The following is a 22,215-nucleotide window of genomic DNA, read 5'->3' as shown; positions in this document are numbered from 1 at the left end:
TCGGGCTGGGGCCATGGAGCAGGCTTGGAGCGGTGCTAGCAGTTAGACCAACTTTATTGTGGAGTGGGCAGGTGTAAAGGGGCGGGGTTATGGGGAAGTCGGCCAGGCACGGAGGGAGTTGGCAGCTGACAGTAATGTTCAATAAAGTGCAGCTAAGTGGAGAGTAAATAGGTAAGGACGGGCTAGCAGAAGCTTTGGCAGAGCGGTGGTGCCAGAGAGAAGCAGGTGAAGTGAAATGTGGTCATTTCAGAGAAATCTTGAACGAGCTTCCAGACGAGATACTGCGGATGAGCCGACAAGACAGGTGAGGGTGAAGCACGTGAAACCACGAGGAGCCGATCATCACCATGATGGTGGAGAAGAACCACACAGCCCAGCACCAGGATATCATTAAAAGATCTGAAATCATACATTTCTACACTGTGTTGTATTCCTGAGTGACTGACACGTGTCTTTGCTACAGCATACAGGTATGAGTCCGGCCTCTGTGGCAGTCAGGTGAAGAGGAAACTTAATTCTGTTTACAAGAAACATTGTGAAGAATCTGTTTTTCCAAAACAGCTGCCGGTTGTCAAAAATCCACAGTGTTCATTCTTAATGAGACTCTTTTCTCTCGTAGGTATATTGCTCAGCTTTAAGGCGTGCCCCGTGCTTCTGAAAACAAGATGAAGGCATTCACAAACCGCAACAACGATGCACTGTAGACCACGCAGTGAGCTGCAGGCTCACAGGGGAACCACAGAAACTACTCCGATGTTTGTGTGAACATCTTTAACCAAAAACAGAACAGAGTTGTGATCAGAGGGACAGAAATCACCATCACACATATTTAGTATGTTTTAACTCTCGTTTTGACTCTATGCTAAGTGAGTCTGACAAAGCTGTGACTCTTCAGTTTCTGAATGTTCCAGTAAATCTACCAGCTACGTGCTTCATATGCTGTAAGCAGTAGAAGCGGTTCAGAGTTGGATACAGTTGACATCTGTTTTCATATGCATGTGACGGCTTGGTTCATTTATTTTTACTGAAGGATGCAGCAGATACACTAGTACACTGCTGTGTAACATCAGAGATTTGTGCGAGTGTCACACTAGCTCTTGGTAAACCTCCACCAACCCACAGCTGATAAAACCAAAAGCTTCTGTCATACGTTCTCTAAACAAATTACATGGTCACTTACTGAATTTACATGGTCCTATAGATGAACTACAACACATGACATTTTACACTGTTTCATTCAAGCAACGTGTGAAAAACCTACATACAGACCAGTGAGAGCGCTGCTGCTATAATCTGAACTCAGATAAGAAGGATGGATGCAGAGAAGAAAGGGGGGCAGCCATGTGACCAGCTGAGGTGAGGAGAGGAGGATCAATTATAAGACAACTTTCATGTACCCTAACGCACAACCCAGTTATACAACGACGCATTTAGTCATTTATTCCATCCACGTTTTTCCGCTTATCCAATTTAGGTTGCAGGTGGGGGGTGGAGCCTATCCCACCCTGGACAGGTTGACAGTCTGTCACACAGACAGACAACCATTCACACTCACATTTCGACTCACCAGTTAACCTGTCCTCACTACCTGGATGTTTGACCGTGGGAGGAAGCCGGAGTGAACTCCACATGTAAAGGCCTCGGCCAGATAGACGTAGATGGTTCTTACACAGCGCTTTTAGTCTGACCACTCGAAGCACTATACACGACTTGCCTCCTTCACCCTTTATACAAGCACTTTTTATAAGCCTTCTCTGTGTAAGTGCTTTCTAGCTAACATTCACACATTCAGTGATGTTTGGCATACAGACTGGTGCAGCCAGGGTGTACTGTCTTTCCCTCTTCACACTGCACAGAAGAGGAACCGGCAGCAAGGTTCAACACTTTTCTTCCATCAAGGCTCTGAAGACCATTACTCTTTGTCCACAGGTTTAATGATGTAGAAAGTGTGAAACTGAAACAAACATAACACAATTACAATTACAGTATATTCTTTAAATCTTACATATACACTGTACCTACAAGTCTACAATAATCTAAATCAACGTAGCGTAGCACTTTAGCTGCAAGAATAAGCATTAGCCGTGCTCTAAACATGTGGTTTCAACAACGTATCAAAGTTACACATTAAACTTCCCTCATGTCACAAAATACAACCACAGAACTACAGATAAGCATCAAATAAACAATATACATACAGACGATGCTCCAAAAGACGAAGGATTGAAGGCAGATGCATGTGGATTCATGGCAGTCTCCTTGGCCATGTGCAAACTTCACTAAACCTTACTACTTCCTGCTTCCTGTGATGTCACCAGGTATCAGAACTCTTAAAGGGACAGCTGCCCTAACACTATCGGCACACTCCCCGCCTGGCATGTTAGAATGCCACAACTAACACACAATACAGAACGGTTATACATGGTTATATATGTATATAGATATAGAGGTGGAGGTGGAGGTGGTCAACAAGTACAAGTACCTCGGGCTGTGGGTGGACAATAAACTGGACTGGTCATGCAACACAGAGCACCTGTACAAAAAAGCCCAAAGCCGACTGTACTTCCTCAGGAGGCTGAGGTCTTTTAACATCTGCAGGAAGCTCCTGAGGATGTTTTACCAGTCGGTGGTTGCTGGAGGTCTTTTCTATGCTGTGGTGTGCTGGGGGAGCAGCACAGCAAAGAAGGACTCATCCAGGCTGGAAAAACTGATCAGGAGGGCTAGCTCTGTGGTCGGCATGAAGCTGGACACTCTGGTGACAGTGGCAGAGAAAAGGACATTAAAGAAACTGATGGACATTATGGACAATGCCAGGCATCCTCTGCACACGGCCATTAACAACCAGAAGAGTCTGTTCAGTGACAGGTTGCTTCTCCCCAAGACAAGAACTAACAGACTTAAAAACTCCTTTGTCCCACACGCCATCAAACTGTTTAACTCCTCTCTGGAGGGGAGAGGGAGGGGAAACAGGAGGACAAAGGAGGGGGGAACAACTAAGCTGTAGTGCCTCTTCACCTCACTGTGCAATACCTTTTGTGCAATACTTTTGTAAATAGTCAACAGTGCAATAGACCTCAATACTTGAAATGTGCAATTCATTCACTTGTATTTTTATTCCTATTTATTCTATTTATCCCCTTCGTATATTTTATTTATATTGTCTCTGTATTTATATATATATATATATATATATATATATATATATATATATATATATATATATATATATATATATATATATATATATATATATAATATTCCGTAACTCTGTAACTTCTGTCGGTGCTGTGCTTTTTTGGAAATCGAATTTCCCAGAGGAACCCACCCGAGGGATTAATAAAGTTCTATCTAATCTAATCTAATCTAGAGTAACAGTTCAGTCTTTGTCTGGATGTAACAGAAGAATGAGCTCCGACACAGGTCTCAAAAATACTTTTGTCCCATCTTGCCTGGATACCTTCACCTCCGCTGTGCGGACCTTATTGTCCTGGCTAGGGAAGACTTGGGTGATTACTCCAAGAGGCCATTCATTTCTCTTGAGCTGCTGATCTCTGAGAAGTACAATGCTCCCAGGCTCCAGATTGGGGTGACTGTCCTGCCACTTTCTTCTTGGCTGCAGTGAAGAAAGATACTGTCGTCTCCATTTGCTCCAGAAAGTCTGGGCCAGATGCTGCACCTGACGCCATTGTTGTTTACACATATCTTTGACATTGGAGTCTTCAGGTGGAGCTGATGGAGTGCCCATCTTCTGAGTTAAGAGAGTGGCTGGGGTTAGTAGAACTGGGTCACTTGGATCAGTAGATACTGGTATGAGAGGCCTGGCATTGATAATTGCCACCACTTCTGCCATCAGCGTAGTAAGGACCTCATGCGTCAAGTTTGATGTCTCAAGATGCAGGAACATTGAATCGAGGATTCTTTTGGCTATTCCTATCATCCTCTCCCATGCGCCACCCATGTGAGACGCATGTGGAGGATTAAAGACCCATGCACAACCTTTTCCAGCTAGGTACTTCTCAACAGACGTGGAATCAATATTGGATGGAATCTTTAGTTCAGTTGACGCACCCACGAAGTTTGTGCCTCTGTCCGAACGTATTTGTTTCACAGGACCTCGAATAGCTAGAAACCTCCTGAGGGCATTGATGAAGCATGAGGTGTCCAGAGATTCTATGACCTCTATGTGGACTGCTCTAACGGCCATACAAGTGAATATAACTGCCCATCTCTTACTATGGGCGAGACCACCTCTTGTACGCCGTGCAACAACACTCCATGGGCCAAACACGTCCAGTCCAACGTAGGTAAATGGAGGTTCCATAGAGAGGCGATCTGATGGCAGGTCAGCCATCTTTTGTTGTTCAGGGAGGCCGCGAAGCTTTCGACATGTGACACAATGGTGGATGACAGTGCTCACCAATCGCTTCATACCTATTATCCAGTAGCCTGCTGCACGGATGGCACCCTCTGTGAAGTGGCGTCCCTGGTGCAGGGTTTGTTCATGGAAATGTCTGACCAGCAATGTTGCAATATGGTACTTACAAGGAATGATCTTAGGGTTCTTTTCTTCATGAGGAACCTCTCCATGTCTTATCCGACCACCAACTCTGAGGACGTTGTGTGCGTCAATGAAGGGATCCAGGGTCCTAAGAGGACTCCCTTGAGGGATCACCTTATTGTTTTTGAGACAGGCCAACTCTTCAGCATATGCCTCTTCCTGCACAGTTTGAATAATGACGTGCTCTGATAAACTGAGTTGATCAGGTGTACCTGCTTTCTGACAGAAATGCCACCCCTTGCATTGCATGGTCCCTTTGACCTTACGTGTGTGAAAGCTGTTCACAATGTGAAGGAGATTAGCAATGGCACGTTTCAAAGCTTGCCAGGAAGAAAATTTGGAGAAACGGTGGGACCCAAGTAGTGTGCGAGAAGCCTGTGTTTGCAAAGTAGAGATTTGCGGGCGGATCTCAGCGTCCATGTTTGCATCCACAAGCTCAAAGGATTCTGGTTCTAGAGAATCTTGCATAGGCTCAGTCAGAAAAGGAGGTCCAGTGAGCCAAGAGGTATCTGAGAGAAAGGCAGCCGGTACAGACCTTGTCGCACAGTCTGTTGGATTTTCCCCTGTAGACACGTACTTCCACTGCTTAGGATGAGAGGACCTTCTGATGCGGACAATACGATTGCTGACATACACATAAAAGCGTCTTGTCTCGTTATTTATGTATCCGAGCACTACTTTGCTATCAGTGTAGAAGGTGATAGCATCGATGCGCATGTCAAGCTCTGATGATATGAAATCTGCTAACTCCACGGCAAGTACAGCTGCACAAAGCTCAAGTCTGGGGATTGTGTGTTCAGGTCTGGGTGCCAGCTTCGCCTTACCCATAACAAAGCCAGTATGAGTATTCCCTGCTTCGTCCACCACCCTGAGATAGGCAACTGTTGCAATAGCCATTGTTGACGCATCAGAAAAGACAAACAGTTCTCTCGTCTTTGTTGTTGAAAGAAAGGCTTTGGTATAGGCTCTTGGGATCATCACGCAACTTAGGTCTTTTAGTGAATCCCGCCAAGACTTCCATTGTTCCTGCATCCCTTCAGGGAGCTGAGAATCCCAGTCACATCTTTGTTGTGTGAGCTCTCTTAGAATGTGCTTCCCTTGAATGGTCACGGGAGCCACAAATCCCAAGGGGTCATACACGCTATTTACCACTGATAGGATGCCTCGGCGTGTGAAAGGCTTCTCTTCTTTGTTGACTTTAAAAACAAACATGTCGCACTCCAAGTTCCAATTTAGTCCCAAGCTGCGCTGTACAGGTAGAATATCTGAGCTCAGATCCAAATCCTTCAAGTCATTTGCGCGATCTTCAGGTGGGAAAGCCTCCATGACCTCTTTGCTGTTAGAGGCGATTTTGTGGAGCCTCAGGTTGGAGTTTGCCAGAACATCCTGAGTTTTCTTCAACAGACAGACAGCACTTTTTACACTTGAAAAAGATTTAAGTGCATCATCGACATAAAAGTCATGGCAAACAAACTGTTTCACCTCGGGGTCATGATGTGGTCCTCCATCCATCGTGGACTGCCTGAGGCAGTAAATGGCAACCGCTGGACTAGGACTATTACCGAACACATGTACGGTCATGCGGTACTCAATGACATCCTGTGTAGGACTGTTGTCTCTGAACCAGAAGAACCGTAGGAAGTTACGATCTTCTTCTCTCACAAGAAAGGAATGAAACATCTGCTTGATGTCTGCAGTTACTGCAATGGCATCCTTGCGAAACCTCATCAGAACTCCCAGAAGTAGGTTGTTGAGGTCAGGTCCTTTCAAGAGAACATCATTCAGAGACACTCCCTCATGCTGTGCACTTGAGTCAAAAACAACACGGATGTTGCCAGGCTTCTTTGGGTGGTACACTCCAAAAATGGGTAAATACCATCGTTCCTGGTTTGGAGTGAGAGGAGGAGCAACTTCAGCATGACCATTTTCGAATATTTTAGACTCTGGCCAGGCAGATCTTGGAGCAGTTCTTAACAGTGCGGTCCTCTCCACAGATCTCGGTACACTGAGCAGTAACTTCTGAAGTTTGTGTGGGTTCTGGCTCCCCGCCATGCTCCAAAGGAATGCTTATGTTCTTTATCCACGGTGCCTGACCTGGATGTAGAGCAGATGAGTGTCTATCACTGTTGCATTCAGTACACTTAATGATACTTTGGCATTCACTCGCGGTGTGCGTTGAGGAGTTGCAACACGTAAAACAGATGCCATTCTCCCTGAGAAAGTTCATTCTTTCTTCGAAGTGTTTCTCTCGAAAGGCACGACACTTTTGTAATGTGTGAGGTTTCTTATGTATAGGACATCTCCTATCTGGATCCTCCACGTTGTTTTTGTTTCTGTTGTCTGAGCGAGCAGCAGGTGACACTTCTGTTTTGTTGACTAAAATCTCCCTTTGTCTACTGTTTTTCCAAGGAGGTTTTTCCATTTTAACCATCTCGGTTTGAGAAACAAAGTTGAAACTTGGATCATTCCTCATCTGTGCTTGCTGGTAGATGAAAGAAACGAACACTGAGAATGGGGGGAATGTTACACAATGTGATTGTTTGTAACTGGATCCATGAGAAAGCCATTTTTCTTGTATACCATATGGTAATTTTTAGGCTATTGCATTTACACCTCTGGGGGTATCAAGATACAAAAGACCAGGCAGATCTCCCTCGGCCTTGGCGGCATCTAGTTCCATCAGTAAATCACTGAGGTCCCGGAGCTTGGAGTAGTCTTTATTGCCAATTTTGGGGAAACTATCCAGTTTTTGGAACAAAGCTTTCTCAATAGCTTCAGATGAACCGTAAGAAGCATCTAGTCGGTTCCAGATCATGCTCAGCCCTTTAGCTGGTTGATTTATGTGGATGGACCTAATACGCTTTGCATGCTCAGCTGATTCACTTCCCAGCCATTTGACAAGAAGATCCATTTCTTCATCACTTGTTAGATTCAAGTCTCTCACCGCATTCTGGAATGAACGTCGCCAGGCCCTGTAGTTTTCCGGTCTATCGTTAAATTGTAGTAGACCACTTGTAACGATCTCACGTCGTGCTAGAAATCTGACAAAGTCTGTCACATGTGGATCAGTGGAGTAACTAGGCCGCTGAGAGTTACCATATGGGTGATGGGGAAGAGCTTCCATGGCGCTGTTGGTCTTCCAGGGTGGCTGATGTGCAGTTACACTGCATGAAGGCCTTAGAAAATCTTCATAATCATTTTCTTTGAGTGCTCCGTAGTAGTGGTGCTCTGTCTGTTGAGCTGAGTTGCGATTCACATCTGATGTGACAAAGGGATTAAGGCTATTTTGTTTACATGGAGGAGGCAGTGGAGTATCAAAGACAGTAATAGCAGCGTTGGGGGGACCATCACTCAGCGAATTGAGACGGGGCATGCACACCGTATTATGCAAAGGTTCCTCAGGAAGCGGCTGCTGTGTCTCATCCTGCAAGGGTAAATCCTCCTGTGATGCCATCTGGATGTCTCTTGATACTTCGGCTTGTTTCTCCACATACTCTTTTGTACGCTCAACAGAGTCGACTGATGTTGCAATGAGAGGAAGTTTACAACTGTGTTTTCCTTCACTAACGCCAACCGCTGCTTCTAAAGCTTCTGCCTTTGCTACAGCTGCAGCAGTTTCCTTTTCTGTGGTCAGCATTTCTATAGAAGCTTCCAGACGAGCCTTTTCCATTTTTAACTTCATTTCTTGCTCTGCAAACGCTAAACGTGCCTTTGCTGCTTCAGCATTAGCCCTAGCTCTTGCAGCTGCAGTGCTGGTAGCCGATCCATGAGAACGTGTGGTTGACATAGAAGCATAAGACCGTGTCTTCACTGATGATGGCTTTGAATCCATAGTGTAGGCAAGTAGAGGCTATGTAGCGTGATAGCAGTAGTTGTTGTCACATGCACTGTGTTACCTTGTCTGTAACTCAACGTCTTTTCACTGTACTGTCTTTCCCTCTTCACACTGCACAGAAGAGGAACTGGCAGCAAGGTTCAACACTTTTCTTCCATCAAGACTCTGAAGACCATTACTCTTTGTCCACAGGTTTAATGATGTAGAAAGTGTGAAACTGAAACAAACATAACACAATTACAATTACAGTATATTCTTTAAATCTTACATATACACTGTACCTACAAGTCTACAATAATCTAAATCAACGTAGCGTAGCACTTTAGCTGCAAGAATAAGCATTAGCCGTGCTCTAAACATGTGGTTTCAACAACGTATCAAAGTTACACATTAAACTTCCCTCATGTCACAAAATACAACCACAGAACTACAGATAAGCATCAAATAAACAATATACATACAGACGATGCTCCAAAAGACGAAGGATTGAAGGCAGATGCATGTGGATTCATGGCAGTCTCCTTGGCCATGTGCAAACTTCACTAAACCTTACTACTTCCTGCTTCCTGTGATGTCACCAGGTATCAGAACTCTTAAAGGGACAGCTGCCCTAACACTATCGGCACACAGGGATCAAACCAGTTAGCTTTACCTCCTGAGCTACAGCAAGAAGGTCCTTGGATGGGAGCCTTCTTGCTGTGAGTTAACAGTGCTAACTACCATGCCAATGGGCTAGCTACTCATTTAATTAAGTATAAAATTAACATCTCTATGAGAAAAAAACCCTTTGTTTTCAGTATCCTGTGGGGCAACTTTGTGAAGTAATAACTAAACAGTTCTTGTAGCTGTTGTTCAGTCCTCGATGGCTTGAGCTCATTCGGACGAACTTCAGCCGTAAGATGTTGGTGGGTTTCCTCACATGTTCTCCATTTTACTGGATAAAGATCATGACTCTTAAAGTCAAAGTTTCTACTTTTTTCTCTTTGACATTTCTTTGTTAGGTTGCTGTTTTGCTGAAGACTTAGTTTAGTGAAAGACGTTCTGAGATTTGCCTTTTGAAGCTAATGGGACCAGTTTCCTAATATGATCCCATTAAGTTTTTATCTTACAATATGAAGAGTTGTCCACACAACATTGTTCCAGTAGCCTTCTAGTTTGTTACATAATCACAAACAGAGTGGTTGCTTTATCCTTCAGCTCCTTACAAGCTTCGTCCTCCCAGACTACAGACTAATCTTTGTTGGTTGGCCAGCCGGGGAAGGTAAAGATGGTCATCACGCCCATCATTTGTACCAAATCTAAATGCTTTAGTGACGGTTCTGTATCATTCTCAACCTGATAAAGATCACCAACAGAGGTGCCCACTCAAACCAGATTGTTATCCAATCGCAGAACACGAGTGGGTGTTCCTCAACTGTTAGATGGGCTGATTTACAGTTAGAGCCATGCCTGGATATCAGCCAGGGCGTACAGTAATTCTTAAACATGACTTCATTCTGAGCACTTAATGCTTGAGTGTCAAAATGGGGATTTTTCAAAACCCTGTACAGACTAAACTTTCCTGTTATTACTGTTCTCATTTATAAAGTTGTGTTTCATCAACATGAACATTATACCTAACAGGTGAATGTCGGGACAGTATGTCCTGGTTTCTTAACATAAAACTCAATGCTGCAGCCAGAGGCAGCACAAATATGGTCCTCTTAGACCAGGGGTGGGCAACTCCAGGCCTCGAGGGCCGGTGTCCCTGCAGGTTTTAGATGTGTCTTGAACCAACACAGCTGATTTAAATGGCTAAATTAGCTCCTCAACATGTCCCAGAGTTCTCCAGAGGCCTGGTAACGAACTAATCATGTGATTCAGGTGTGTTGACCCAAGGTGAGATCTAAAACCTGCGGGACACCGGCCCTCGGGGCCTGGATTTGCCCACCCCTGTCTTAGACTAGTTTTTAGTTTTAGTCCCCTTGTTTTCGAGTGAGTTATTGGTTCTGTCACTAGTTTGCTAACGTAAACTAATGTAAGTCTAAGAGCCGTAACAAACCTACTGACCCTGTGATGCTACGTTCTGGCAAAATGGTGCTAAACATGATCTAAAAAACGTTAACTTTCAGCTCTTATTTCTTAAACGCAGCTCCCAGAAACTGTTGCATCTACGTCAGCTTTTAGAGCAGGGCTCCATGGTGTAAATCAGCCTTTGTAGTGTTTCACCACTGCTTTAAAGTACCTGTGTTTTCACTTTTCAGACCCAGAAGATATTACATCTTTTATACGAACAGTATCAAACTCTTTGTAGCGTGAGTGGACCGGAGCAGAAAAAGCTTTGCTCAAACGAACCGTCCATTTACAAAAGAGATTTTAAAAAAATGTCCATTTCTCTAGATTCAAACTTATTACAAAATCGACAAAAGTGCAGAAGTTGACTTTGGAAAGAAAAAAGATATTATGTTGCAGCTGAACTATATGTCAAACATTTTAAATAGTAATAGTAATGCTGGTGTCCCTGCACGACTGTGTTCAATCTAATCAAAGTGGTCTTTTCTGCAGCTTTCAGACTTGCAGTGGGCCACAGTGGAAGCTTTAGCAGGAACATCAGTGCACTGTCACATAGATAAATATAAGGTGTCCTGAAACTTTTGGACTTCAATGAAATGTTTCAGCATATGATAAACGCTATCAGGAGGAGATGCTGTGTCGCAACCCGCTCGTCTTTTCTGACATTGCCGAGTATCTTTGCTCCGTTTCACTGGTGAAAGTATGTCAGTGGGTTACATTGACACAAGTGCAAAGCTGCAGGGAGGGGAGGGAGGAGTCAGTGAACTGGGTCACATGGTTTTCACACTGATCGCTACTCGAAACAGAGCAGAAAGCCGTCGAGCACACGCCTGGACTGGAGCTCCAGGAACGAGTGAACGCTGCACATTTGATCGTCGCCTCGGCCGATTTTCTGGTTGTTTTAGGGGGAAAGTACATCTCCACCGGGCTGCTTGTAAAGCCGACCGTAGCGTGTAGGCTCTGAACTAGGCTTATGTCTTTGGTTCAAACTTAAAGACGGTTAGTTTCTCTTACTGGGACCAATCAGCGACTTTTCAGTTGCTGAACACTAAAACTGAGAAAACGGCTTTGGCACCGAGGTAGCAGAGGAGGAAACCCCCAGACTCACAGGACATGGAGTCCACCAAAGCTGGTAAGTACGCCTGACAGCATCTGCACCCGGCGACGGGGGGCGTACTGTACTTACCTCCTGCCTTTGGCTTCAGTCGAACCGGAAAAGTAACACGACCGGTCACATTCTGACTGTATTTCTTGTTTATTGTGGACTTTCTGTCGAACCCACTTGTTACTGTTAAAGTGGGTTAGGGCCACCGTGGGCGGTTGTTGTTACACCAGTGTTTGGCTTCCGTGGCACTGCAGTCATCTCGGCTCACATGGACCCGCCAGCCTAGCCATGTGCACTTGTGTTTACGCTCCCCGTGCGTCTCAGCTCATTGGCCGCGCGGTGCAGTGACGTAGGCGTTGCATAATTTCTCCCAGCTCGATGTGTGCAGTCTCGCCGTGATACACGTGAGGCCTCTCATGGCAACGCGAGCTGACCTAGTTTTCCCGGGGAAAGCGCATGCGTGCTCCAGGTGGGGTGCGTTTAAACCCCAACACCAGCAGCTGTGGTGCTTTGCTCATGGGACGGGGAAGGCTTTTTGTGTAAGAAGCGTACGTTAGTAACATGATTAATAATAAACGTCGCGATATGACCCGCTGTATTCAGTTTCTATGTTACCATTGATTTAATAAAAACAACATTGAATAAAAAAATAATAATAAAAAACCGGAAGTCCACAGTTGTCTTCGTTTGCTCAACTCTCGAGCTCATCGTCTGTCCGCTGACAGCACTCGAACTAAGATATTTCCCGAGGGCCGTAAACGCAGCCTCGGTTGTTTCCAGCTCGTATAAAATGATCTAATTACGCAGAGTTAGATAAACATTAGAGCTGGAGACGGTCACTGAGTTAGTTACAGGTTTGACTCATATTTTCCTGTTTCACTCATGATGCTGGATACACAGTAACCTGATAATCCCATGAACTAAACCTCATTTTTGAAGCATTCAAAGAGGCTGCGTGAGCTCTGAGTCATCACTGGCACTTTTTCACCTCATACTTTTCCTTTGCTGTGTATTAATGGGGGACAATTTTTATATATTTCTTTTAAAATGAAAAGTGTATAAATGAAGGCATGTATTCGATCTGTTTTTACGACTGTGAATGACTGAACTACATACACACCCCTGCCAGGCTGACATTATGTAATCACTGTTACCTAATCATAAAGAATGGGAGAGGAAGAAATCAGGTCAGCCTGTGCTGAGGGTGGAGCTCCCTGGTGCAGCAGCCCGTCTCTGCGGCGTTTACTGGCCCAAGAAATGTTTGTCGTATTCTCGTCTGCCCTCTTTACTTTAAGCTGGTTGGTTTTCACACAGGGAAGGTGTCTGTAGCTGGGGGGGTAAGTCAGGGAGAAAAGCGCCACCTACAGAAACCATGGCGACATTACAGCGTTCAAACAGGGCTCAGGTTATACCGATGAAATAAACGGTGTAACTGACAACGAGCAAAAGAAGACACGCACATCTGGTAGCTTCTTGTGATTGCAGTAGAGTGTGACGATGAAGTGAGTTTCCTTTTTGTCCTAATGCAGAAACAATCAGTAAAGTTTGATAAAGTGCACATTAAAATCAAATCAGAAATGTGTTATCAGGCACGAGATGGACTCATTTTATTACAGTGAGGTCACCCATTACTGAGGTGTCTGTCAGGCCCTCAGCTGAGCGTTTCTCTCCGTTGCCGTCTTGCTGTTCTGAGACTGCATATGAGGAGCACGGGGTGGGTCCTGAACCACACACTCATCCTCTGATGGTTGTGATTGGAGGAGCGGTTAGCCACTGAGCAGCTCCTGGGTGAGCGTCCTTATTGACTCTAATAAAGACCATAATTGACTGAATGGATTCATATGACCTGAAAGTAAAGTGAGGAAAGCGTTTACAGAGGTCACAGGGACACGAGGGCTGGTTGCAGACCATTAGACCAATACAGGTCACGTTTCAGGAGCTACATTCATCTTTGATACTGTCTATTTTCCTCATAAAATACATGAGAAGTTTTCAGTGCAAGCTCACACAGTAGGCTTTGCTTCGTTGTTACAGTCCCTGTTCTCACAGTCCGTTTCCTCCCCTCTCTGCTGATCGCTCGCCAGGAGGCGTAATAGCCTACATCAGCTCGTCCAGCTCTGCCTCCAGCCCAGAGTCGTGTCACAGCGACTCCTCCAATGGCAGCTACCAGTCGTCCTCCCCGCCCCGCGGGTCCCCGCCTAGCCACGGACAGCTGAGGCAGCCGCTCGACCCCACGATGGCCGTAGGAGGCCTAAAATTGCCACGGACTCAGAAAGGTGGACGCTCGTCGTCCACAGCAAAGACTGGCATCACAAGTAAGTTGGACACTCTCATATGTGTCTTCAGATGCTGCCTGTGTTAAGTCTAGGAATCAGTGCAGCATGTCAGGCCAGTGAGAGCATTATATGACTTAAACATCTCAAGGACATTATTGGAATCTGCCCAAAACAAATGTTGACATTTTAACTTCCAGGTAGCTTGTTTCAGCCGCCGTCACTTAGGGCTGAACGATTATGGAAAATAATCTAATTGCGATTTTTTTTGCCCCAATATTGCGATTGCGATGCGATATGCGATTATTTTTTAAGGTCTTTGTCTTCTGTATTATTAAACAAAGACAAGCAATACATCATATAGTATGGCCAATACTATATTACATTAATTTTAAACTGTTCTTTCCTGGAAGACAGACCTCTGTTATGATGACATGAGGTGATGCATGAATTGATGACTGACATTTTTATTTAACTTCTTCAATCACAACAGTATATTTGAACATACACAATAGTTTATTTTTAGCTTACAAACATCTGAGCATAAAGTGCTGACAAGGAACCCTGGTGTAAACATTAAAATGAAAGTCAGTACAATGTGCAGATTGCAGAAATATACATAAACAAAATCAGTGGCTTTACCACACTCAGTTTTTCGACATCTGTGAACTACTAGACAGTCATTCAATTAAAAAATAATATTAAATAAATAAAACTAATAAATAAAAAATACACACATCTTACTGATCTCTGCAGTCAGTAACATTACACATAAAGTGCAAACATAATAGCAATTGTATAAACACACACACAAACACGCCTTTAAAGTTTAAAGGCGTGAAATTGGACGGTCTAGCTTTCTGATTAGCTAATCAGAAGGCTAGTTCTGATTAGCTAATCAGAACTAGCCTTCTGATTAGCTAATCAGAAGGCTAGTTCTGATTAGCTAATCAGAACTAGCCTTCTGATTAGCTAATCAGAACTAGCCTTCTGATTAGCTAATCAGAAGGCTAGTTCTGATTAGCTAATCAGAACTAGCCTTCTGATTAGCTAATCAGAACTAGCCTTCTGATTAGCTAATCAGAAGGCTATCTGATTAGCGTCACCGCTGTCTCGGTGGAGTTTAATAAACTCGGCCGTCTGCTTCTTGCTATCTAAAATATAACCAGACACTGGTGTAAATTCTCGACTGTCTCACACTTCTGTTTAATAAGTTTTCTGTTTGACGTTTAGTCAGCTGTGTGAAAACCAAGGGGGAACCCACCCGGGGGATTAATAAAGTTTTATTTTATCTAATCTAATAACTTTAATCTCAGCCAAACCGATTTACTCACGAACAAACAAAACACTGAAAAAAGCCCAACAATAACATTTTTAGGTTGTCTAAGTGACTTATATATTACGTTTAACCCGAGCAGCGAAACTCCGCGGTGATCTGAAAATGATGTGCCGGGAGTTGTGCCGTTCTCGGCCGCATCAGTAACCCTCGAGCTCCCGGCTAGCTGTCGAGCTGGTGGGTAGCAGACGCCTCTGAAAACGTCGAAGCACTTTTGCAAATATGGGATATCTTGATAAACCGAGCAGATATTTGATGTTTACACAGCTACTTTCTCGCCTGAAAATATGTTAAAAGTTTATTTTGTGACCCAGAAAGAATAATAAGAGTAATTTTAAAACTTAGTAGCGGCCGCCATTGCTGGAAACTGGAGTTTGGCTGGGCCGCGCTATGAATTCTGGGATATGGTAGTAATTTGGACAGCCTTCGGCGCGTCGCTGTGACGTAATCTGTCTACAAATGCGGCCTCAGGAGGATGCAGCCCATGAATTTGGACATGTCCAGAGTATAATCGCAGCCTTTGCGGTTAGAAAATTGCACTTGATCATGTCGCGATATTATCGCAAATGCGATATATCGTTCAGCCCTACCGTCACTGCACCAAGAACATCTCACAACTAATGTTCTCTCTCTGAAGACGGTTGAAATGAAACCAGAGGCTGTTTAGGAGAAACCCAAGACGGAGCCAGCACGAGCTTCCTGTAGACGGCTAATGACTTTTACATGTGACGTGTTTGTGTCTATAAATAAATTCTCAACATAAACCTTCACAGAGCAGTTTATCAGAAACAGCAGTGTGATGTTGAGGCTGTAGTGACGGGCAGGGATGTGAACTGTACCACATCAGGGCTCGCAGAATCGCTAGCCCCACGGAGCTAGCTAGCTATCTCAGCCCCGCCCGTCAGGCTATATGATAACCCGACGGGCGGGGCTGAGATAGATTTTGGTCGCCCGACCAGAGATATCGCTAGCTCCGGGACGTCGGGCTAGCGATTGTGCGAGCCCTGCACATAATATAGCACAGCAGGTTATTTGAGAGTGGTTTAGTTTCCTCTTCTTCTACTCCTGTACCAGGACTGATGCAGAGGGTTTGGGGTTTTTTGTGAGTGGCGGCACCTACTGTTCAGGAGGAGCACTGGCGTAATGACTCGGTGACCTCGTTGGGAATAATCGGTGGGTTCCCAGTTTTTTGTTTTTTTTTTTCCAGATAAACTGTAAGAATTTGTTTTTGTATTTCTCAGAAATCAACGGCCTGGTGCTGCTCTGTAAAGTGTGCGGGGACGTGGCCTCTGGATTTCACTATGGCGTCCATGCCTGTGAGGGCTGCAAGGTGAGGCTGCCTCTTTGATACGACGCAGTGTGAACTCGCAGGCAGCACAGGATGAGTCTCTGTGCGACACAGACACGAGCGTTGCGGCGTCTTTGGTTGAAGTGGGTCACTTTAGCCATCTGCACAGCTCAGACTGAAACTAGTTCACTCTGCCTTTATTTATATCTGTTACCCATCATGCTTCATGGTGCTGTGTGGCCCAGTTAGCTGGAGAACAGTGTGCTACATACCACAGCGCTCCTTAGAGGGCGAACACGCACATAATTCAGACAGTTATAAGTCACACTGTAGAAACTGTTCATTTATCTAAGAAAGAGGACAAAAGTAAGCTGCCTGTGTCTGTGAACACACTCAGGGCTTCTTCAGGAGGAGCATCCAGCAGAACATCCAGTACAAGAAGTGCCTGAAGAACGAGAGCTGCCCCATCATGAGGATCAACAGGAACCGCTGCCAGCAGTGCCGCTTCAAGAAATGCCTGCTGGTGGGCATGTCCAGAGACTGTGAGTACCCGCGCTCGTTCACTGACTCGCGCTGTGTTCGGTGAAGAGATTAGCGAGGCTGGTTTCACAGAGTAACGCTCAGCACGCCATTTTCTAACACGTAAAACAGGTTACGGTCAATTTCAAAGCTATAAAAGCGAATAAGTGTCATTTTCTAGTCAGACGGTTGGTGGTTAGATTCCCCCGTCTGCTTGCCAAAGTTTCCTCAGGCAGAGTTCTGCTCGTGTGAGTGTTAGCAGAGAAACAACGTACCTGTGTGAATGCGTGTGAATGGAAAATGAGGCATTCTGCAGGAGAGCGCTACATGAAAACCAAAGTGTTCAAAATACAACATTAAGAAACGCTTTTAACAAAGAAATCACGAAGCTCAAACTTTTAATTGAGCCTTTTCTGTTATTTTTGTTTTAAAAAGATGCCGTTCATTAGTCCTTTTGGCTCAGTTAGTAGTGACAGATGGAAATAGTCCAGCATCACTGACTGTGGAAGGACGTTGGAGTTTAATGATGACATGGTTAAGGGGCAGTAATTCTCAGTATGACTGGATTTGTTTTGAAGGCAGTAATCATGAGGTGTGAAGCTAACGGTTGGAGAAGAGTAAGATGTCCTCCTTTTAAATTCCTGTTTAACGAATGTCTGAGACTTGGGCAAAAATCAAGGAGATTCTCTTCTCGCTCTTCAGCTGTACGCTTCGGCCGGATCCCGAAGCGAGAGAAACAGCGCATGCTGCTGGAGATGCAGAGCGCCATGAACAACATGATGAACAACAGCCAGCTGCAAAGCCAGCTGTACAGCAGCCAGAGCCTGCCCATTGTTAAACCGCTGCCAGCCGGCGCCACCGAGCCTACCTCAGACGATGCCGTCCCCGCCGCCTCCTGCTCTCCTTCCTCCTCACCTCACTCCAGCCAATCAGACTCCAGCTTAGACCCAGAACCCGCTGCGTCGATGGACACCAGCCCCAGCTCGGCCTCGCCCAGCGCGTCGGACAGCAGCGAGGAGGAGGTGATCGGCTCGGTGACCAGGGCCCACCAGGAAACCTTCATGTACAACCAGGAGCAGAGCAGCCTGCCATCCCAGGCCTCGCAGCCCGCGAACACCCTCGGCTGTGGCCTCGCCAAAACCCCCACCGACAACCAGACGCAGGAGCGGCAGGGCACCTGGGACCACCGCAAGAGCCCGGTCACGGTGGCCCGGCACTCCACCTTGAGCCTTGACCCCCAGGGTCAGGAGGTCAACCAGTGCCCCTTCGGGCTGTCCAGGACGGCTGCCACCAGCCACTTTCCAGCATATACACATGGAGCTTTCAGGGCACCGTCCACAGAAGGCTCCACCAATGGATCGTGCAGCATTGCCCTGTGGAGAGGAGGCAACAGGATGCATCTGGTAAGCTGAACAGAGGGCAGTGGATGGTAACAGTTTAGGCAAGCCATTAAAAATCAATGTCAAGGTGTAAAAGCGGACTTTGTAAAATAAAAAGCCTTTTAAATGAAAGTGTCTGTTTGTTGTTTGGATAGATGCTCCTGCCTCTGTATGCATGAATAGATGTGAATAGAACAGCTGCTTTTAGGGCAAAAACAAACTCTAGAAGTCTCACCAAAACAAAGCTTCTGTTTTAGAGCGCAATGAAAATCACTCCGTTTGTCCCAACAGCAGCATGAAGCCATCGTGTCTGTGATTAGTTAGTGAAAAGGAGGTTTCAGAGGTGTGGATGCACTCGTGTCCAAACTGAAGGCCCGCTCTGATCCGCAGGTTTGTCCGATGAACACTTCGCCTCACGTGGACCCTCAGAAGTCCGGCCACGAGGTGTGGGAGGAATTCTCCCACAGCTTCACCCCGGCGGTCAGGGAGGTGGTCGAGTTTGCCAAGAAGATCCCAGGCTTCAGAGAGCTTTCCCAGCATGACCAGGTCAGCCTTTTGAAGGCTGGCACCTTTGAGGTAATTCATTGAATTTTCTTACGTATTGCAGTCTTGTTTAGTCTGTCTGTAGTAATCTGGGGCACTCTGTGGCCTGCAGGTGTTGGTGGTTCGGTTTGCCTCGCTGTTTGACGTGAAGGACCGCACTGTCACCTTTCTCGGAGGGAAGAGGTACAGCGTGGACAGTCTGAGGGCCCTGGGGGCCGGGGACCTGCTCAACTCCATGTTTGACTTTAGTGAGAAGCTCATGAACCTGGGTCTCAGTGAGGAGGAGATGAGCCTGTTTACTGCTGTGGTTCTGGTCTCTGCAGGTGGGTTATCAGACGATCCATCCACTGATAGCGACGCATAAACCACCGTCAGTGTTTGTATCCAAAATGATGAGAACAGGTAGAAAAATTGGCTCATTAACTTTGTTTTTCCTGCCTGAGCTTTGACTGCACTGTAATGGTACAGATTGGCGAGTTGGCGCCACCTGCTGTTTATCTGATGAACACTCACAGCAGGACTGAGCTCAGCTGTTTCAGTGTAAACACATTTAAACTGAGTCAGGCTTTAAAATATTCCTCTGCTGTGACCTGAGCACACGTGAGGCAAACGGTTTCAGTTTGTGCAAAATTGCATTTATTCCTAGAGCATCACGGACACGCTGAACACTGACTTTGGTCAATCATATGCTGTAGAGTGACAGTCCATCATGTCATTATCACAAACACGTTAACCTGACACGAGACTGCGACTAACCACGCGGGTCACACGGCTGTTTTTCTTGTTTGTCAACGTATCGCTAACTGAGGCCTCTCCTCCCTGCTACCTCTTCCTCTCCCAGATCGATCTGGCATCGAGAACGTGAACTCCGTGGAGGCCCTGCAGGAGACGCTTATCCGCGCCCTGCGGAGCCTCATCACCAAGAACCACCCCAACGAGGCCTCCATCTTCACCAAACTGCTGCTCAAGCTGCCCGACCTGCGTTCCCTCAACAACATGCACTCTGAGCAGCTGCTCGCCTTCAAGGTCCATTCCTGAACTTTCCTAAAGTACTTGACGCCGTCCGCCCCCACTTCACCTGAAAACATTGCACCCGAGACAAAAGCAGCCCTAAAGGCCGCCTGGAGCACCAGCTCCACCCGACCACACCTGCACGGGCCTTTGGGTTTAGCTCTTTGTCTAAAAAGTCAAGTGGAAGTTGTACTGTAGGGCGTGACGGCCTGTGTGACGGTAATGCAGACGCACAGACACTCTGACTGGTGTACATGTCTCTCGTGTTTGTGTGTAGCAGCTGTACAAAGATTAGATGCACTTTCCTGTATAGTGTCGATGGTATTTTTGCATTCATAGTGCAATATGTGACTGCTTCTGGGTCTGAGTCTAAACGTTTCCCTGCAGTGGTGCACGTTAAATTGAACTGGTGCTGCTCTCGCGGGACGAAAAACGCGCTGGAGGTAAAGTTCTCTTTAAAAGCAGCTGAAACTGAGGAGTCTGTGCAGGAAAGCTGCTTTCAGTTGGAGCAGCAGGGAAACCTGAACGTGGCGTCTTTGGACAGATTTGGGAAGCAGACGCTTGATTTCATCCACGTGTGTTCGTGCCATGATTTGTTTGTTTTGTGTTCTAAATTATTTGGGCATTGTGACAAATCGAACGTGTCAGAGTCGCTCTTTACTGAGATCAGTATAAATGAAGACTGAAGCCATGAAATGAAATTGTGGACTTTGTCTTCTTTCTCGTGACATCTCCGAGAGTCTGGACAGAAATGTCACCTCGTAGTCACCAGCAGCTTCTGCACGCTTCGTTACACGTCTCTACGTTTTTACAGAGACTCTGTTCTGTAGCTGATGCAGGTCCATGTATGACGATTTCACATAAGTCTGATTGTAAAAGTGTTTGTAATGTAAAGACATGAGCAGAGCTGCTGGTGAAACACTCAGCCTTTTATTCTCCACGACTTCTATTATTGCAGTGACATGTTCTGAAAGGATGCAGTATGCATAGATTTCTATAGAAATATATTATCATATAAACATAACTGTATGTGTGTGTATATAAATAATATGAATGAATAAATTTTCTAAATGGTGTGTACAAGCTGTGGTTATTTAAAACGTGTCGTTCCCGATAATCATGACGACTGCATCTTACCTATTTGTAGGAAAATGTTCTCTTCGGCAGTTAAGAAGCCTTTGCCTCGTCTCCATCCTCTGACCTCTGACCTGCGTCTTCATTTTCAAAATGCATCATGAGGAGGACGGGGGAGGCCTACGAGGAGCTGTTCCTGAGCATGACTCAGATAATCAAACTTTCTGCTTGTTACTGTTTCTCCGTGTGATTAAAAAAATATATAAAAATATGCGCACTTTTATCTGAGACCACGTGCAGCTTTAGTGCAGTTTGAGTAAAACTGAGTGATCTCTGAAGCCGGCGACACAGAACTCAGTTTGAATTTTAATCGTCTCGCATACACGTGAATATTCTCTTCTACTTATCCTTATCAGGGTCGTTGGGGGGCTGGAACCTGTCCCAGAGTGAGAGGCGGGGGCACACCCTGGACAGATCGCTAGTTAGTTGCAGGGACAGAGAGACCGCACTCACGATCACCAGTTAACCTCACCCCACTAACTGCACGTCTGTGGGAGGAAGGCGGAGTACCCACACAGACACAGGAGGGAGAACATGCAAACTCCACACAGACCCCGGCCTGCGACGCTGAACCAACCACCTTGCTGCGAGGCAACAGCGCTAAGCAGAAATACTTGGATAATGATACTTCCTGTAGTAACTGCAACTCATTTAAAGTGCAGTTTCAGCTTCATGATTGTATGAACTGCTCTGACCGTCTGAGCTGGCCTGTGTGTTTCTTCCTTTAAACAGTGGATCAACCACAGGTGTGTCATGTGATTTATTTCTAACGACATGAGGGAAGAATCCAGACATTTCCTGTCAGACTGCTTGTCAGTCAGCTGTCCTTCTGAGCCTGTGAAAATGGGAGGTTATGTATAAAAATGCCTGTAATTCCTAAACAGTTGAAATAAACGCCTTAAATGCATTTTAATCACATTGATGGAATACAGATGCAAAATCACACCTATTATCCTCTCCTGTGCTCTTCAAGAACAGTAAAGTAGAAATGAAAGTAAAACGTGTGATCGTTATGGATCACCAATAGCTAATTAATCATGTGAAAGGTTCAGACGAGTAGAAATTTCAGACGGTTTTATTCAATGCCTCAAGGAGTGAATAAAATAGGACCTTCACAGCAGGGTTGACATATAAACGCACACACATCTATGTAATTCTCTCTTAAAAATGCAGCACTGAATG

General features: G+C 45.5%; 1 protein-coding gene across 2 annotated transcripts; it reads left to right on the top strand.

Moving 5' to 3' along the window:
* The first annotated feature begins 11,248 nt into the window (after nt 1-11,248).
* nr1d2b (nuclear receptor subfamily 1, group D, member 2b) lies at nt 11,249-20,969 on the top strand. 2 transcript variants are annotated; one of them, XM_085377110.1, is made up of 8 exons: nt 11,249-11,577; nt 13,635-13,865; nt 16,401-16,489; nt 16,845-16,989; nt 17,669-18,369; nt 18,736-18,921; nt 19,001-19,211; nt 19,730-20,969. In XM_085377110.1, the coding sequence occupies exons 1-8, from the start codon at nt 11,559-11,561 to the stop codon at nt 19,924-19,926; spliced, it is 1,779 nt and encodes a 592-aa protein (XP_085233236.1). In that variant the 5' UTR covers nt 11,249-11,558; the 3' UTR covers nt 19,927-20,969. The 2 variants fall into 2 exon arrangements, with proteins under 2 accessions (XP_085233236.1, XP_085233237.1); XM_085377111.1 differs by lacking the exon at nt 13,635-13,865.
* The last annotated feature ends 1,246 nt before the right edge of the window (nt 20,970-22,215 follow it).

Source organism: Diplotaxodon limnothrissa, linkage group LG18 (genome assembly GCF_057381915.1).
Source record: "Diplotaxodon limnothrissa isolate DT_005_m linkage group LG18, D_limnothrissa_male_GT1.1, whole genome shotgun sequence".
NCBI lineage: Eukaryota > Metazoa > Chordata > Actinopteri > Cichliformes > Cichlidae > Diplotaxodon > Diplotaxodon limnothrissa.
The sequence above is the reverse complement of the archived record's forward strand: the minus strand, read 5'-3'. Positions and strand labels throughout refer to the sequence as shown.

Coding starts and splice junctions, on each gene's coding strand:
- nr1d2b (XM_085377110.1), top strand. Junction 18,922..19,000: donor TGAAGGCTGGCACCTTTGAG/GTAATTCATTGA, acceptor TGTGGCCTGCAG/GTGTTGGTGGTTCGGTTTGC. Junction 19,212..19,729: donor TGTGGTTCTGGTCTCTGCAG/GTGGGTTATCAG, acceptor TTCCTCTCCCAG/ATCGATCTGGCATCGAGAAC.